This window comes from Meleagris gallopavo, chromosome 3, assembly GCF_905368555.1.
Source record: "Meleagris gallopavo chromosome 3, MGAL_WU_HG_1.1, whole genome shotgun sequence".
NCBI classification, from domain to species: Eukaryota; Metazoa; Chordata; class Aves; order Galliformes; family Phasianidae; genus Meleagris; species Meleagris gallopavo.
The window spans coordinates 61,816,417-61,836,264 of record NC_139406.1 but is presented as its reverse complement, the minus strand read 5'-3'; the positions used below and the strand labels follow the sequence as shown (position 1 = coordinate 61,836,264).

Sequence of the window (19,848 nt, the reverse complement as noted above, 5' to 3'; positions counted from 1 at the left end):
CTTGTCAGGACACTTAATCTCATCTATTCACATGTGGAAAAGAACAGTTATTACAAACCTGGATTTTGGCAATAAGAGGTAGTAAATATAAGAAAAAATTGCAAAAAAAAAAAAAAAAAATTTAGTATTTTAAAACTAAACATTTTAGCGTCTAACAGTCTAAATGACTCCACTGATCTACTCTGGTTTTTAAAAAAATATTCACTTTTTCAGATTTAATCTCTGTTTACAATGGCAGTGTTTGAACTCCTGAAAACTTTGCCCTTGGGTGAGACTGCAATATTGTGCACACTCCCTTAAAAGTGTCTGAGTTTTAGGAGCATGTGTGAGGTGGGAACTGTGGCAGAGAAATGGACGACGGATGTGCCAGCCAAAACATATTCTCATCCAATTTGGGATTAACGGAGATTTACCGTAACACTACGCTCTAATGAGTGACAAGAGCAAGGTGAAGAAGGAACATGTCCGTAAGTGCACAGGCTCTCCAGAGTGCCTTTGGGTTTCTTTTACAAGGCTCTACCTGCTCTGGGTGAAGCTCCGTGGGTGGCTGCAGATGCAAACACCGCACAGTAAGGCTTTATACTCCCTTCAAAACAGTAAGTCGGTATTTCAGTGCCAGGCCTACAGCTGGCTGCAATGGCCTGAGAAAACATCTGAGGGGAAAGCGTGAGTGCCTGCCTGGGAGAGATCGCCTTGCACTCCTCAGGAGAGGTGTACAGAGATGGGGACGGGGGGGAAGACAGCAGGGTGTGATGGTGCCCATGGACCCTGCCTGCAGTAGTCAGAGATGGAGTCAGTGGGAAGGCATCCCATCTAATTCTTCCCCAGAAAATTCAGCTTCATATACTGCCATGGATACAGTATTAATTGAGAGTCAGCTGAACAAAATTTGGAGTGTGACTCACTTTTTCTTAATTTCATAGAATTATTTAGGTTGGAAAAGACCCTTAAGCTGATCACAACCTACCATCAACATAGCACCACCAATTCCACCACTAAAACATGTCCCTTAACACCATATCTACACATTCAGGTTGGATATTAGGAAAAATTTCTTCTCAGAAAGAGTACTGAAGCATTGGAACAGACTGCACAGGGAAGTGGTGAAGTCACAGTCTGTGGAGGTGTTCAAGAAACACAGATATGTCACACTGAGGGCCATGGGTTAGTGGGCATAGTGGTGATGAGCTGACAGTTGGACTAGATGATCTTAGTGGTCTTTTCCAACCTTAATGATTCTATGATCTCTTAAATACCGCCGGGGTTGGGAATTCCATCATTTCCCTGGGCAGCCTGTCTCAATCCCTGTTCCAAGGCCTTCTTCATTCTTTCCATGAAGAAATTATTCCTAATTATACAGTCTAAACCTACCAAGGTGCAACCTGAAGCCATTTCACATCCTATCACTTATCACCTGAGAAAAAGCACTGACTCCTCCCTTGCTACAATCTTCTTTCAGGTAGCTGCAGAGAGCAATGAGGTCTCCCCCTCAGCCTCTTCTGGATTAAACAACCTCAGTTCCCTCTGCTGCTCCTCATATTTTTTGTTTTCTAGTCCCTTCACCAGCTTTGTTGCTCTTCTATGAACATGTTCCAGCACCTTAATATCTTTCTAGAAGTGAGGGGCCCAAAATTGAACACAGTACTCAAGGTGCAGTCTCACCAGTGCCAAATATAGTGGCAAAACCACTTACCTACTTCTGCTGGCCACAGTTTCTGACACAAGCCAGGACGTCACTGGATTTCTTGGCCACCTGGGCGCACTGCTGGATCACATTCAGATGACTGTCAACTAACACACTCAGGTTCTTTTCTGCTGGGCAGCTTTCCAGACACTCTTCTCTGTGCCTGTATCATTGCATTAGGTTGTTGTGACCCAAGTACAAGACCAGGCATTTAGCCTTGTTGAATGTTTTACAGTTGGACTCGGGGCATAGATCCAACCTACCCAGATCCCTCTGTAGGGCCTTTCTATTCTCATGCAGATCAGCACTCCTTTCCAACTTGTGTCATCCGCAAACTTACTGAGGGTGTACTCAATCTCCTCAGAAAGATTACTGATAAAAATATTAGTTACAACCTACTTCAAACAATGCTCCCTCTCCTTCCCTTTTAGTTCACTTCCCATATAAGCACTACAGAGCTGCTGGTATTGGTGTATTGGTGTACTACTCAAGCAACAACACCATTTATTTTGTGAGTACAAATTTATATCTGTGTATCAGCATCAAGCATCATGCTGAAAATATTAAGGCTACAGGAAGAAGTGACATTTGAATATGAATCACTGTCTGATTCTTTACAGTAATCTTAAACAGTAAATATTTCCAAGGAAAGGGACCTTTCTATTAAAGGAGTTTAGATAAACAATAAAGCACGATGATTGCTAAGGATCCAAAAAGCATATTACTGAATTTGTTTTGATATGTATTTCCTTGTGGCACATACAGGACTACAATTGCTGTCGCTTACCTGTCCTGGTTGTTCACAGGCTGTCTGGTATCTTGCTTGTTGGCATAATTCTTTTACCCTCTCATATTTTGGCAGTTGATTAGATTGCTGAGTGTTTTTATTAGCTTCTTCTTTCTTGCGAAGAAATTTGCTTTAAAAAAAAAAAAAGTTGAAAATTTAATATACATTTTTCCAAACTCTGGAGATGATGAACTCAACTGGAAAAACAAAGCTAACTGGATACTAAATGTCTCCAAAGGAAGAAAATCCCCACATTTCTGCTAGAGACCTTTGATGACAAAAAGTCATGTAGTGAAAAAAAGGCTCACTTGATTCTCTGGAAGTTACCTAAAGAGAAATAAAAACTACTGAAATATGTTTAACTGATACAGTTCAGCACCATTCACACATAAACGTATGTTTTTTCACAAAGGACAATACTGTGAAGCAGTATTTATCTAGCTAAAAACCCCTGCTGAAGAGACTATGCGGCTTCCACACTCATTCAGCACAGTGTATCTAATATGCATCTTTTTGTAGTACTCACACAAGATTTTCATAATCTGAAAAACCATAAAATATCACAAGGAAATTGCTGAGAATTTTTTTAAACAGAGAAAATTTTCACAACGGGAATTGTCAAGGTGAGAGAGTAAGGAGGTATTAGAGAGAAGAGTATTTATAGTCATAAATCTTATTTACATGTAATTCTTTTCTTAGCTAGAACAAAAATGAAGAATGCTTCTAATCTTTGGTGGAAAATACAAAATACAAAATCAGTTGATAAAAGGATATTGCACAGCTGGATATGAAACAGAGAATTGGAAAGAAATGAGTCAGATGATGACATAAGTGGTCACAAGTACAATGTTAAAGAAGGAGGAGGTATAGGCTAGGAGAGCTGCCAGAAAAACATGCTTTCAAACTTCTTAGGGGGCAGGGACCTCACAGCACAGCAGTATGCACAGCCAGTGGTAGGAAATGAAGAAACAAGTCAGGTCTGTAAGTTTGCTTGCAAAATTTACAACTTCTCTGACCATAAAGGGAAAGAAGAGAGGGCAGAAAAGGAAAACAAAAGAGTATTCCCACCAGGCAGGCTCTCCCAAAACTCTCTCACCCCTAATAATTACCCTCTTTCCACCAGGAATGTGTCACGCCAGATTTTGGTCTTCTTGTTTGTTCGAAACCTGAAAGCAAAATAATAATATTTACTGCTGACACCTATATACACCACTGCTAGTGTTAACCATTAATTTTTTGAAGCACACCCCTCTGCTTATGTATACCTGCAGTTTTATAGATGTACTATTTAAGAGGGCTTTCAAATGAGAAAAATATGGTAGCAAGCTCGACACAGCTTATTTTCATTGAATCTCTTTTTCCACTCTGTTGTTGATTTACTTAGGTGTTTTCTCCTGAACTGGCAAAAAAACTCAAGCCTGAGACTCACCTATTTCCTGGTCTCTCCAAGTCTAGAAGCTTTAGGACAGATTTGCCATCCATATCTGGAGGTGTGTCAAGTCCTGCAATATCCAGAATTGTTGGTGCAAGATCAATATTCAGAACTATCTGAGGCACTCTGCGAATCAAGAGGAAAGGTCACAGTTTCATATGTTCAATATGGAAGTCTTTGCATTGTCTCAGAATTAGAAAGGTAATTAATGTTTACCAGGGCTTTGAAGATGTAAAGCTCCACACAAGAGCTATGTTTAGAAACCCGTCTTTAAAGGCTACAACTGTGAGAGTAAGGGTCAATACTGCAGAATATCATTAGAAAAAAAAGCTAAGCACAATAAAAGGAAGAGGGGCAACTGCCATGTGATAGTTTTGTGCTTGACAAGCAGGGCATACAGCCAGCCAGCTATTCTGCTGCAGAAGGTGAACCCTAAAGTTAAGTGTCTACTTTTTAAAGGCAAACCCCAAACCTTTATGGTAACCTTCAGGGCAAACCCTTCCTTCTTTACAGTAGGAGTGATGGAGCACTGGAACAGATTGCCCAAGGAGGTTGTGGAGTCTCCTTCTATGGAGATATTCAAGACCTACTTAGATGCCTACCTGTGTGACCTATTGTAGGGTACCTGCTTTAGCAGGGGAGTTGAACTTGATGATCTCTTGAGGGCCCTTCCCCTGTGATTCAGTGAAACCTATCCTTACAGCAGTTATAGGTTATACAGTTTCCCCTCTACATTATAACTTATTAATAATATGCAAAGTGAAAGACATTACTCTTTTTAGGGGTCACTGTTCTGCAGTCATAGGGCATCCATTAAGAAATGAAGCTAGACAGAGTGATAATATTACAAGTACTTAGAAAAAATTTGTATTAGGTAACAGCTTTACTAAAGACATAAGAGAACATACACTGATCCTGGCTCTACACTTGGACCACGAATAAAGAAAGGAACTCGAATATCAAAGTCATATGGCATTGACTTCCCCTTGACCAGTCCAAACTGCCCAATATGGTAACCATGGTCAGCAGTGTAAATAATGTAGGTATTCTCCAGCTCTCCCATTTCTGCAAGCATTTGGTATAACTGAAATAGAGCACAGGGAAAACTTTAAACATGGCAAAATGTGATTTCTGCATAATCATGCAAAACAATTATTTTACGATTTTAGAATCAAAGAATCAAGCAGGCATCAATGAAATTACTGAAACTGACATTTTGGGAATGGGCATTTTTACATCTTGTCTCTACTGTGCTGATGAAAACATTCACCTTAGAAGTTCAACTTCACATTTCACAGAGGGGAGTTTGCTCTGAGGAAAGAGAGGAAACCCAGACAATTACAATACCAAAATATGGTACTACTAATGTAGTTGCATTAGTGTGTCCAAAGCGAATGTATACTGAAACACAGCTTGGGAAAAAAGCTCTGCTACAGCGTTAGTGTAAATGTTATTCAGATTTGATTTACTGTGTTAGACTACAGCTTTCCCATTCCTAACAGTTGTGGGCTGGGGAAAAGGCTGTAAATTTTTATTAAAGTTTGAAGAAATCTCTCTAGGGGAAGAACTTTGGTCATGGTGCTTGAATTTTGAACAAAAAGTCATGCAAACTACACCTAACAGTTCATGTATCATATTACCTATAATTAGCAGTACACTGCATTGTGTAACTTCTGCAAACATGAGCAGACTGTCACCTGAGTTGCTAGGATTTGCCAATTCCCAAATTTCAGATGAAGGACTAACTGCGAAGGGACTGTGTGAAGTGAAGTTATCATGTGCTAACCTGCATCTATCCATGAGAATAGAAAGGTGATGCATCTTTTGTTTACACCAGTCTTTATATTAGCCCACTGACTTTTCCATTATTAAAAAATAAATAAATAAATAAATAAATCACCAGCTTACTCACTCAACAATTAAAAGATGCAAGGAAGGAGTTTGGCACTACACTGAGAAGAATATAACCAAAATTAATTTGGTCTGGGAATATGTAGTGTAATTCTTTGCATCCCAGGGACTTCCCCTGGCTGTGATTGGTAAAGGTAAGGAAAGAATTTACTTAATTTTGTTACTGACTAGTAAGAATGACAAAATAGGGCCTAAGAAGAAAGCTGGAGAGGAACTTCTTTTTACAGGCCATATAGTGATAGGATAGGAGATAATAGTTCTAAATTGAAAGAGTGTAGATTTAGATTAGATAGGAGGACATTCTTTACTATGAAGGTAGTATGAGGCAATGGAACAGGTTGCTCAGGGAAGTTGTGGATGCTGCATCCCTAGAAATGTTCAAGGCCAGGCTGGATGGAGTTTTAGGCAATATGGTTTAGTAAACAAGCAATATGTTCCTGCTCATGGAAGAGGTGTTGAAGCTAGGTGGTCTTTAGGTTCTTTCTAACCTAAGCCATTCTATGATTCTGAAGTATTCACAGCAGTTTTTTGAACTCACTCTTTCCATAGAGTCATCAACTGACATCAGGGTCTGAAGTCTCTTGCGTTGCAAGACATTTGTAAACTCCATGTGGATAGGCAGCATGGGCCCCGTGTACTGCATGATCCAGTGCTTATCCATGTTTGGTGCGTAGTTATAGCTGGGGTTCTGGGAGAAAAGAGAAAGGAACTGAGCACTTGTGCAGTATCAAAGACATCAGGAAAGTAGGAACTTGTTTAATACAGCAACAGTCAACAAATGGTTAAATCACATATTGTATGTGGTAGCTAGTATTCCTAATGGAAAATGTCAAACATCACTTCAGTGGCTTCCAATGCTTTACTTGTCTTCTGAGATTTTTTTTTCAGGCTCTAAGAATGCTAGCAGATCCACATTATTATCTGGGATATAGAAAGACATATTTGTCAAAAGAATCTGTAATATTTATCAAAATGATGCATCCCATAAAGATGAGCAGAAAAACGAAGAGTCAGAAATCCAAGATGACTTCTGCTTAGTACAAACGTAAATTGTCTTGATGCTTCCAGTGAGAAAACTACCTTCATATAAGTTAAAAGAAACTCGCAAGAAATACAGTTTCCTGTGAGATAGAGAATTTCAGTAGCCAGTGATAAGAACAGCAACACCACAGTTATCAGTTTTTAAGATGCTGTGAAGCCATTCATTTTTTCCCCTCCATCACCAGAGGCATATACAGGCATGGAAAGGACCCTAAGCATAACCTCACAGAGATGGCTGCCAGTGTGCAAGGTCAGCTCTGAGATGAGGCAGAGTTGCAGTTGGTTCTTGTGACTTCAGATCCACACTGAGCCTCCATTACTCACTCTTGGTTCTCACCTGAGACACATCTCAGTGATGCCCCTTGATATGGCAGGTATGCAAATGCCACCCACACCAAATGATGTACAAAACAGAGTGCATTGCCAGAATAACATCAACTAACAAGACTGAACTAATACTGCTGCCAATGCTAGTGCTGAGGAGGAGTATGGCACAGAGTTCTACTCAATCAAATAATACTGCTTTAAAAGTTCGCACCAACATTAAAGGGAATGTTTAAGAGGGGTGTTCTAACCACAAACCTGTGAATTGTTAAAAAAGAGCAAATAAGAGTCAGGAGTATCTTCCTATAAATATCACCTCTGAAGAAAAGGCACATCAAAAACCATGTGAAAAAAACTGCTATACAAATGTAGATGGTACAGAAGCTCTCCATCAATCGTCTTCTCATTTTTAGTATACAAGACAATTAAAAGGTGAACAGAAACTAAACAAAATCTATGTCCTGTAATTTTTTGACCTCTGTACGATTATTTTCCTTCTCTACCACTTGCAGAATCTAGACTTTGCTTTTGTTGATGACGTTTCTCAGTTTTAATTTTTCTGCATTTCTAATAATATACTGCAGTATGTAATGTGTATATTGTAGCATTATCTTTGAAAAATAAATGTAAATTGCAAATAAAAAAATGCTGTTGTATTATTAGCTTCAATTGATTCCCATGGTTCTAATTTCAGTTTATAGCAGAAACATTGTTAATAAGTCTTTACATTGTGATAATTTTACACTGTGCATTACATAAAGCCTTTTTTTTTCCTACAGAAATATTTATGTGCTGCTTATTGTCCTTTCATAAGAGGTAGCACTGACCAATATCAGAACATTGTACACTGACAACCAAAGCCTTCCACCACGCCTTCATTTAGCTTTCACTTTTTTCTGTTGTACAGACATGGAATGGTGGATGCAATTATCTTTAAATATATGTAAGTAATAAAACTTACTTATAGATATTATTAAAACATTTAAAAAAAAAGAAAAAAAGAAAGAGCAACTAAACCATAAATCTAGGGAGTTGGACACCAATGATTTAGTGGGCATGGTAGTAGGTTGATGATTGGACTTGATCTTAGAGGTCTTTTCTATCCTTAACAATTCTATGATTCTATGATCTTACTGTTTTTGCTATAGTATATTTAACATACATTCTGAGCATAAAAATTGACTGAATGGACAGCATAATGCACTGATAATCATGTACAGTAAAAAATGAACTCCACGCTTTAAATGGAGACCACTTTGAGAATTTAGGTGGCATCTGAGTAATACATACATCTCTAGCATGACGAGCTGATTTTGACTGATCTACTTAGCCACCAGCATCAAGTGAGAACAGGAATGAGGCAATAGTATCATAGGATTTGTGAAGACTTCCTTGAGACTAGGAAGTATGGAGAGGTTAGCTCCCTACTGAACAAACACAGTTGTAAACCGGAATTTCTTTTCTTCTGGAAATTCTTATTATTCAAGGTTGAAAGGCAAAATCTTGGCATTTCTCACAGAAATCTCATTTTTAAAAGGAATGTTTATACTACTGCAAAATTAATGAACTTGAGCCCAAGAGCACAGCCCCCTAGGTTGTCAGTAGCCCATAACAGTAGCAGAGGGAGCCTTAAACCTTGAAGAAACAAGTCTTAGGAGCTCTGTTCACCTATCAGGTATTAGGTAAGGATAAAGAAGACAGAAACTAAGAGTGTTTCCTGTGCAGTTTTCTCTGTTTCTCTGGAAGTTTGTCAAATGAGATATTTTCCCATTCAAGTGCTCAGTCCTGATTAATCAGCATTTTCCAGCAAAATGAAGCTTTTTTTCTTTTCTTTCTCTCTTTTTTCCTCAGCAGACTCCCGTCCTGAGTGCTCCTGCTGAGGAGGGATGAGGTGGCTGTGAGCCGTGCTCAGCCTGCTGCTGTGCCAGGAAGGAGAGCCAGCTGCTGAAGCAGGCTCAAGTCTCATGTTCCCAGCCTACTGTCAGAAGCCTCCTCCACTTAATGGATAGTCTTTAAAAGCAGCACTCAGGGGTTTAGCAGGGCAGTTAAAACCTTTCACAGACACTTTCCAAATGCATTCTGAATTTTCTGGGTGAGAAATGCAGTAGGCAGAAAGCAAACACAATTTTCCTCCCAAACAATTCTTGCAGCAGGGCATTCTGTGGATTATTTAATGCTGGGAACCAATGGGGAGAGATGAGATAGGGGTCCAAAATGGAGGGGAAAGTGTAATAGGGAAGATGCAGAAAGGAACTCAGAAGCCCCATAACCAGCCTGCATTCCTTGCACATCCTTGGGTTTTGTACCATACAGAAGTCCATCTGAACGGCACTTCTTGACAGGTGTCAGATCTGACACCCTCTGATTTGTCAACCTTTTTTTTTTTTCTCCCCCTAAAACAAACAGAAATGAATTCTGGGGAGAACACTGCTTGTTTCTGAGAACCTTTCCAAACAGACAGACCCCTTCTGTGTCAGTGATAACTGTTTATCGTAACATTTTTTTCCTGAAGCTGTTGGTGATATCAGCTAAAAGTTCGGCTGTTAGAAGCCTTTGAAAGTGATCATGGGAAACTTTCTACTCTTCCATTTTTGGGAAAGGCTTTGCTCTGTACTGATAAGTACTGTTGTAAAGTAGCACATACATCTGCATTTATTTGGCTCTCTTCAGTACTGGGAATATCTGGTTGAAAGCATCTGCCATGTCTTCTACTGCTGTTTGTTGGTCATGGAGGCTATCTTATCTTGAGCCCATTTGTTGATCCATGACCAGAAGACTGTGCTAGGTACCTTCATTATTTTCAGCTTCTCCATGGCCTCCAAGTCTGTCAAGGAGCTGCCACTCATCTGCCTGTCAGCCTTTGGTGCTATACTGCTTTGGTGCAGTGTCTGATTTCAAGGTCATTCTTGCCAGTAGATCAGCAAATAGAAAAGCACTTCTTTAACTTTTGAGTGTGTGCCCAAGAAATGCGGGTGAGAGTTCATTTTACATGTCATAAAAACACATAACATGAAAAAGTGCACTCCTTCATGTAAGTCAGTTCAAAATGACCTACAATATACTAAATGAATATTAAACCCATAGAAAGGGTAAAGATTGAATTACTGAATTAAAAAGGTACAGTATTTACCCCTCACATGGGCTACAGTAGCCTGGCCTAATCTAGACGGTTCACTTATGTTCACTCATACTGCACAACTTACTACACAGAGATTTTTTGGCTCTCCATGACAGATCTGTTCTGGCAGCGTGCAGAACAGTGGAAGATGTCAGATTCGTAAGATTTCAAACTTAAACTGCTAATTTAACCAACAAAAAAATCCCAAAAGCTTAACAGAAACAAATATTGAAACCAGTCAGGTCCCTTCTCATAAGGACTTTCTCAGAATGAGAAAAACAATTCACCCTGAGACCTCGTGATCATTTACTTATGTGAATAAATAAACAGAGAAATCATCCCATTTGATGTATACATCTGCAAAAAAGCAAAATTGTAAACTAGAATTAGCCTTCTCTAGCATTAGATTACCATCTCTTCAGAAAAGGGATGACTTCTGTCATTTGAGTTCTGTAAGCACTTCATATTTCTGCATTGATGTATATTGTTTTATTAATGCCACATCATGGTAACTGCATTCAGTCTCTATCTACTACCTGTTAGACTGCAGTAGGATGCAAAGGGTGATAACATGTTCTACAGGTTATGGAAGGAATGAATATTTATAACCACTAGTGCACTTCTTTATTTGAAGAAAGTTTCATTATGAAATCTACCATTTATTTATCTATAAGCATCAGTTCAAGTAGATATCTGAAGTTACGTTGGGGGAGAAATAATTACATTGACATTCAGCTTTGTGGTCTGAATGCCAGAAGTCTAAAAAGCATTCAGTTTCATGAACAATCAGGATTTTCTTTCACACCTCCTAATTACTCTTACTGACAACCCATTTACTACGCTTGTAAGTTCAAAATAGAAAAAGTGTCCTAGCCATTTCAAGGGTACCTCAATAACTTCAGGTTATGCAAGAAATAAAATAGTGGATGCTTGCATATGAGGACATATTAAAATGGGATTCTAGCACAGCCAATCATTCAGAAATGAATCACACTAACTTCTGCTAGTAAATGAATGGTCTTTTGTGTGATTTTCAACAAAACAAATGCAAGAAAGGCCTTCTGAAAATTGTTAGTACCAAAAAGCTGTTTTACATATTCAGAAAAGAACAGAAGATTCAGTTTGGCTAATGCTGTTTACACAGTTGTGGTGTCTACGTGGAAAAGAAACACAGTTCAGTACAGCACGTTTTAGTACCTCCCAGAATTGAATGCAACACAAATACAAATTAAGATTTTTTTTTTTCCTTAAAAATTATGTCTATATATATACTTCTATTACAGGTGGACTAATATGGGAAGAAGCAAAAATATCTGGAAACGTTTGTTCAATCACTCATACTAAAAATCTGTGTTTGCCTCTATTTACAACCTCCTAATTCCCTCTTGTTTTTATTCAACAAAAGAAAATTATATCCAAAAATGCCGCTTGTGAATACTTCCATAGAGTTCTCAGGGATCTGTATCCCAAAGTGCCTGGCTAATTTTCTGTTTGGATTGGGAGCCCTCCAGTTAAAGAAAATAGCACAGTACTCATATGCCTCGGGACCATTTGGCATTTAATAAAAATAGGAGTAAACATCATTTTAAAATAATACCTATGGTAAAACTGATGGTAAAAAATGAGTAGCTTCTGTACAAAATTAGCACCTATATTACTCTTTAAAATGTGACTTACAAACATTGTATAAACAGTCATGCTCCTTCAGAAAAAAACAGTAAGCAATCAAAGGAAGCAAATATTTTATTTGCAGTGAATGCAGACCTTCTGAAGAAGCCTAAACCTGAAGAATGGGTTTAGACATTGTTCTTGGAAAGCAGGAAGTCTAGGTTCTGTCAAAATTAGTCCACAAACTACGAACAGTGGCACGGTTGATATTAATATGGAGTTGAATTTCCCCATTCTGAGTGCATTTAAAAGGGGAATCTTTTAAAACAAAGAATATTTCTATACATGGGGATGGGAGTTGAGAAAATTTCACTCCTAGTGTAACATACTGCTGAATTTCAGAATAAAGTAGAAAAAGATGTTACTCGTTAAACATAACACCTTTTTATTTTAGGAAGCATCACTTAGAGGTACTGTTAATTGTGCATCTAGAATCTTTCTGCATCTCTAAATCACAATGTTTCTTCTGATAGGAAAAGGGGGAACGGTTTTAAACTAAGACAAGGGAGATTTAGGTTAGATATTAGGAGGAAGTTTTTCACACAGAGTGGTGACACACTGGAACAGGTTGCCCAAGGAGGTTGCGGATGCCCCATTCCTGGAGGCATTTGAGGCCAGGCTGGATGTGGCTCTGGGCAGCCTGGTCTGGTGGCTGGTTGGCCCTGTACATAGCAGGGGGGTTGAAACTAGATGATCATTGTGGTCTTTTTCAACCAAGGCCATTCTATGATTCTATGATTCTAGTCATGTTTAAAGTCATACTTCCAGTGACGTTTGAGATGATTCTGATTACTTATCTCTAAGTCAGCAGTCCAAGCAGACTTAAGGCTATCACTGACAATAGACATTGACAAGTCAAAATTTATTACTGTTGCAAATGTATGAGGCCACTATGGTGGGTGTCCGTATCACAAGAAAAAATGTCATAGCTAGCAGATGTTTGAGATTCATCCCTGGCAGCAAGAGGGCAGCCTTGAATGTGTGGCCATTTTATACTCCAAATTCACAATTAAGATTGTTTTGGGGATCAGGAAGTTCAATAGCATTGCTGTTTATACTTCACTGCTGCAAATGTACTGCTATGACCAGGCCTGTGTCTTCAGCACCTTTCATACTACATATATTTGAACAATGAAAGCTTTTCCATTTGCTTTTTCTCACATTGTCTTGGGAAGTCTTCTAGTCTCATGCCAGATAGCATTTCAAGCTGCTTTTCCTAAGACCTTTAGCCTGCCAATAGGATTACTTGCAGGTAATCATAAAACTATGATTGTCAGTCCTCCTGCCAGCTTGCAAGCAGTGCTTCAGATTTCCATTTTTTACATTCTTCAGTAAATCTGTCTCCTGCAGACTTCTGCTTCTAATGTTTGTTTACTTCACAGCTTATAAATGGCTTAGGTTGGCTTCACAGTTCCCCTAAGACTGGTTCACCCTGCAAGGTAAAGGGAAGTTAAAGTGCCAGAGGCCCTGAGCATAACAGAGAAATTCAGGCTTTCATTAGAGCATCCTTTGAGCCAGAGCTTTCCTGCTCAGTTGTGTGATGAAACAAGACTGCCCTGTAATAGCAGCCAGGGATACCTGGAGAGCCAACTCCTGTGTCATAGCATCACATCTAACAAGAGTATTTCCAAGGTCTAGCAACTTCGCTACACAACAGACGATGTTCGTTATCACAGAAAAAATCTATACGCTGCTTTCATCTTACACACCTTCTCCGGTACCAGTTGTTTCCACCTAAATCATTTCTGCACATAGTTGGAGTATATATATTAATATGGTTTGTTTTCAGAAAATGTACTCATTACGATAGACAGCAGCCAGCAGCCAAACTTTCAGAAACATTTTTAACTGTCAGAAGTAGGAATGTTTTAAGGTGAGTACAGCCGGGATGTTTGGAGTGATAAGAAATGCTTAAAAGCAATAGAGAGTTCCTGTTGCTTCCAGTATAATAAAGTTTATGTTTCATCTTAAAGTGGAGCTAATGAGAATTAACAGGGATCATTTAAAATTAATGTTTAAACAGTGCACACATCATTACTTTTTTTTGTCCTTGTAAGGCTTTGTACGCCACTCTAGTGAGCAGCTTACACTGAGGAGATAGGACTATAAGGCAATGATGTTATGTAAGTCTTCCTTTCCTTTTGGCTTTGCTTTTTTTTCATACGTATTATTTCTGTTCATAGCATTATTCTCTGTTGCACATACTTGATTTTCTTCTCTCAGTGCTGTTGCATGGGCAAAAGAGACCAACAGACGCCAGCAGTAAGGGCAGAATTCTCCCTGAACTGGAATATTTCCTGCCATAGCCACTCCCCTCTACATATGTGCAAATGGAAAACATTTTCTAACCAAACTTTTTTCTGTTGTTTGTTTGGTTTGGTTTTAATTTATAAAGGCAATAGTTCAATCAAATGATAGGCGCTTCATGAGCAAAGAAATGTCAAATAATATAAGGGCCTACTTCAGTTACTGTTCTTTTAAGAAAAACTTCCTCTCACATGTGGTTGTCAGGCTATCTTAATTCTTGGTTTGTAGGTATAACCTTCCATCTCAGTTTGTAAAGCCAGCAAGCAGCTTTTGACCTGGTTTCCCTTCTTTGTTGGAGGTAGGCGTTACAGTAACATGATATAGCAACTACATTTTTAAAAACAAAATCCAAGGTCAGATGGCTGTCACCCAAGGTCAGGAAAAAAAAAAAAGAGAAAAAAAAAAAGAGATGCAAATGGTACTTGACCACCAAGGAAGAAAACCCAAGGGTTAAACGTTCAAATTACACAAACCTTGGCAGGAAGGATTTTATTGTTCTCCTGTTGTTTTCACAGGGAGCACTGAGTATGTCTGTATGAACTTCTTACATCTTTTAGTCAGAGCATATTGCTAATGTTTTTGGCAGAAAAAACAATTATTTGGTATCTTTAGCCACGCAAATTAGCCTTTTGCCTTTGATTTGTCTCATTTCTTGGGCTGCAGACTGAACTCTAACACGCTGCCAGTCAGTGCTATAAGAAACAAAAAGCAATCCAGCCAAGTCTCTCTTGAGGTTGCTAGAAAAGAAATTCTTTGCAAGAAGGCTGCCGAGAAACCAGCAACAGAAGAAGATAACAAGAAGCACAGCTGATTCTCATATTTTGGGCTGTTTCACAAATAGCCCAGCAGAAAACATATCTAGCCTCCAGGAGTCCACGCAAATAAAAGGCAATTTAAACAGGTACTCAGATGAGACTAAGTCTGAGAAAACACAGCTAGGACCTTTAGTTCATCTTTTGAGGTGATGTGTGACTTCTAATAAAGTGGAGAGGTCGCTAAACTTTTGGAGACCGGGAGAAGTTATAAAAAAGCAGGCTGAAAACACCGAGCAACAGAAAGTTCCAAAAGCATGATAAACTCATGCAAGTTTATACAAGCACTCTTTTATCAGAAGACAGCTACCACAGAGTCTAAAATGAGCTGCATGACCTCAGGAGATGTAGGGTGAGATACAATGATGTGCTTTTCTTCCAGCCCTGGTCCCCACTGCTAAGTGGAAACAGTTTGAATCCAACTCTTCTTTATGATGGATTGTCTCCCAGCAAAGAGGATGGCTTGCCTGAGGGCAGGCAATCTGTGCCATGAAATGGCCAACAATGTTGAACAGAACAAGAACAAATAGATTATAACTCTCTTGCTATGAAAAGAGGTGATTGAAAGAAGACATGGGAGGGCTCTTTTAAATCTGAGGTAGTGAATATTCATTATGCCTCATAGGATGTAGAGAACACATAGTGGCATGAACAAGCTCCAGGTTTGAAAGAGCTGAAAAGGCACTGCTTTGTCCCTGCAGCATGGGGTGACACCACAGAACTGGCCACCACATGATGGTGGAGCTGCCACCACAGATCAAAGAGAGATCAGAGTGATACAAAGAAGATGGGAAGTGGTGATCTGGATGCTTCACCTCACGGATGGTTTTCAGAAGCTGCAAAAATAGGAAGAAAGAATCTCATTTTTCTTTTTTTTCCTAAGCATTCCCTGCTGCCTACGGCTGGAGCATTTAATTCAGTATACTGAAAAAGATCTTTCATACAACCCAATATGACAGTTTTCATGTTTTTAAGTCCTATTTTATCTTTAGAACATAACAGATTGATAGTAATTCTATGGGTTGATTACTAAGAATCAGCTGCCCTTTTAAGCAAATATTTACAAACTAAAGTATCAATCTTATCACTTCTATACACAGGTATGAATTACACTGATTATCGAAGTAACTCCAAAACATGACTGGCTAGTTTGCACTACCTGCAGAATCTAGTCTCGGGAATGTGGTAATACTGAGAATATAGGATCAGGAAAGTAGAGCTAAGAAAGTAAGGTCAGGGAAAGTGGCATCTCTAGACAGCAGCAGACTGTCAAGAGGCCAAAAAATCGCCAAAATTAACAAATACTTAACCATGTGCCATGAACAGCAAATGCATTTTTGACCTCAACAGTGACGAGTTTATGAATGCAGCTTATGCACTAACTCCTACTCCTTGCAATTTTAAACCAGTTAATGTAACAACAAACAACATCCTTGCATGTGAGTCACTTCAGCATTCAAAATACAACGTATGAACTGACAGGCTTTGCCATCATGAAATAAAGCTGATTCCTCTTCATTTTCAGAGGTTAAATCAATGCATGGTCTGGCTAAAATATTTATTTTCTTTGGTTTCTGTGTTGAAAGAGCACAAAGATTTTGTTTAATCATGAATAGGAAGAGCAGGCCACATGCTCAAAGTAGACAGAAAAGCTTCTCCAACACCTCACTGTGAGAAAAAGGACCCAGAATACTGACAATATAAAGCAAGTTGTGGAATCGAACATTAGCCTCAGCTTTTTACCTGGAGTTGACCTTAGTTCTGGAAACAAAGCAAAGAGGGCTTTTTACTATTATTGTTATTATAGTATAATCACCAGGGAAGATTAAACATGTTATTTAAAAATCCAGTCTGATAGGCTGTTTTGGGAACCTGCCAGTAGCTAGTCTATAAACAAATCTGGTGCACTTGAAAACTACAAAAGCGTGTTTTTACTCTCAGTGCATTCAGCAAGTTTGAGCCCAGGAAGCGCATATCTTAGAGGAATGCTAAGGAAGTAATATCTTTCCAACAGATCCTGACCTGTGTCTACATATTTTCAGGGTATTGTAAGAAGCTGCCCTTACAAAGCCAAATACTGACCTTTTAATCTCTCACAACTTCCCAGGAGGAAAAGAGCTTCTCTCTGTTTTAATAATGGTCAGAGCTGTCAGTCTCCTTCCCAGAAGGCGCAGACATGGCCAAAGCAACAAACAAACATCTGTTGCTTACTGCAGGTTTCCTATACTTTCATTCTCTGTTCATGCAATGTCTCCATACCCAGGCAGGCAGCCTGTGACTGTCACTTACATATGCTGCGAAGCGTTGGGGTACAGCTCTGAGAACTGCGGGGCTGAATCCTCGGGGCCATGAGGTGCAGCGTGGCTGATGACCATCATTATGGGCCTATGAGGATATATCCTCTTGGACATTCTGAAGTAATTAATGCTCTCATTAGTGATTAGGTCTGTGAAGTAGTCCTGTAACACACGATTAATGAAAAGCAAAAGTTACAAAGTGAATGATCAATTAGATCCCATACTGTCATGTTATTATGTTATTTTCAAGTCTTCATTAAAGGGCAGATCAGGAAGCAAAAACATCCCATCAAAGAGATGTGTGACTCTAAGAGCATAGGGGAGACTGAGCAGTAATTACTTTCTTAAGTAGGCAATACCACGTAAAATGAGACTGTATTTTGCAAATCAGATACAATAGAATGCATTCAGTATGACAAACAGATTTTGTAATATAATGCTAAGCAACCTTTAAAATGACAGACTATACAGACAAAGGTATGTTTCTTGACTTTCATAGACAAAATACTTTCACAAAGTAGTAGCTCCCAACTGCAAGAAATCATTCACCCTTTCATTGGTTTTCTATTCACACCTAAATTTCTTGCATGTTCCTTGTTCAGAGTACACTTTTGTGTATGTACAAACTGGGACAAGCTACAATAAGCAACATATTACAAAAACCTTTAACAGAGAAAGTGCAAACACAAATGCAGGGAGCAGTTGAATTCCTGCAGGCTCTGCTCTTTTAATTGTATAACTTAAGCAGTGCAGCTGCTGAGATTAAGGTTGTGACTTGCTAATAAACTGGCTTAACCCACAGCCAAGGTGGCAAATGGAAGCATACGAGGGGAAGGGAGGAAATGGAAGTAAGAAAAAAAGATGAAAACTTAAATTAAACCACCTGCCACCTTGGAGCATTCATTGTTGGCCTGGAGGTCTAGTGTGAGCTTCATTGAGAAAGTGCTGAGACAATGTTTGTAATTTCAAGCACTTCCAGGCATGACTAATCATATGTTGTGGATTCACGGCCCCAAACAGCTGCAAAAGCAGAGCCCGAGGGACAAGGTCTGTGTCGCATGTCGGTGCTCGGACAAGGCAGCCAGCTGTGACCTCCCTGCTTGCCTGCTCCCTGCCCCCTGCTCCTCTCCTGGGGCATGCTTGGAGCAAAGGCGCTGGCCCTGGCTGTTACAGTCCCTGCAAGGGCATGGAAGTGGCAGCCAGCGACCCTTTGGTTTGCAAAATGGGTAATGATAGCAGGGCTCTGGGTTTCTGATAATTTTTGGTTTTGTGGCCCGCTGGAATAAAATGTCTGTATGACTTCTCTCCCAAAGCATCCTCTCCCCTCCTATTTCCCTGTTTATTCTAGCTACATACACAGGGTGTGTAAGGAATGCCTAACTAACCAATATTCTTTCTTTTCCTTTTTTTTTTCTTTTAACTCTATATAAATATGTAATCAGTATCATGTAATTTCTACGGGTGGGGAAATCAGAAACAGGCATCGCAAGCTTCCAATAAAATCTCATTACATGGGTCAGAAACCACAGCTGCAACATCTGTATCATCTTCTGTGAGCCTACAGTCTGAGGAAATTCCAGATCGCTTTCTACAGGCTGGAAAGTGCCTTTTCGAGACACTTCATGGCAGCAGGCAGGTCACCTTGGCACACTTTCCAAACTTTGTCAAGAGCACAAACAAGCTCCCAAGTTTTCCAACGGCTGTGCTCTCGCGCTTATCTATTCTCCTAGTCATATCCGGAGTCGGACACCACAGACACACAACGTATCTTTTTTACACTGTACAATGGGAAACAGCATTAACTAAGGTTTTTGATGTGGGTAATAGCTGACAATGCACAGTTAACTGTAAACTTCAGTCATGCGAAACACGCAGTTATTTTCAAAAAAGTTCTTTCTTTACTATCTGCTTCTACCAGAGAATCAGCGGTTTCTAGCAGAGAGAAAGGGAGGGAGGAATCAACTTTACTGAAAAGCCCTTGGAAATTTTCTTCCGTCCTGTAGTTAAAATCCTCACACAAAAATTAATAAAAATGCCCTGGAGAGAAAAATGACATCTCAATTTCTTGGTTGCAGATGGTTAATTAATTAATTATCCGGTTAATTAATTATCTCAAAGCGATTTTTATATGGATTAATGACATGACATTTATAGGTCTGGAAAATACCTTTGCATAATCAAATCCATGCTTCTCTTTGTTACCATTGCGAGAAATGGTGTAATTATAGAAGCGAGAGTTCTTCACTAATCCAACCCACTCTCTCCACCCAGGAGGGATGTAGCTGCCATTGTATTCATTGAGGTATTTCCCAAAAAAAGCTGTGAAGGTAAAAAGAAAAAAAAAAAAAAAAAAAAAAAGAACACACACAAACATATGAGGCTTTGCAATCCGAGTCTTTTAGTCTGAGTCAAAAGCATGCATGAATGAAGACAAAATGTGTTAGAATGAGTCAGAGTCACTCTATCA

At 39.2% G+C, this 19,848-nt stretch overlaps 1 protein-coding gene across 1 annotated transcript in view; it reads right to left on the bottom strand.

Moving 5' to 3' along the window:
• The window catches only part of SULF1 (sulfatase 1), a 66,898-nt gene that overhangs the window by 29,836 nt on the left and 17,214 nt on the right, over positions 1–19,848 (bottom strand). The window contains 7 exon segments of the mRNA XM_085221234.1: positions 2,472–2,601; positions 3,581–3,637; positions 3,901–4,029; positions 4,812–4,987; positions 6,353–6,502; positions 17,370–17,543; positions 19,549–19,700. Coding sequence (XP_085077360.1) covers positions 2,472–2,601; positions 3,581–3,637; positions 3,901–4,029; positions 4,812–4,987; positions 6,353–6,502; positions 17,370–17,543; positions 19,549–19,700 — 968 coding nt within the window.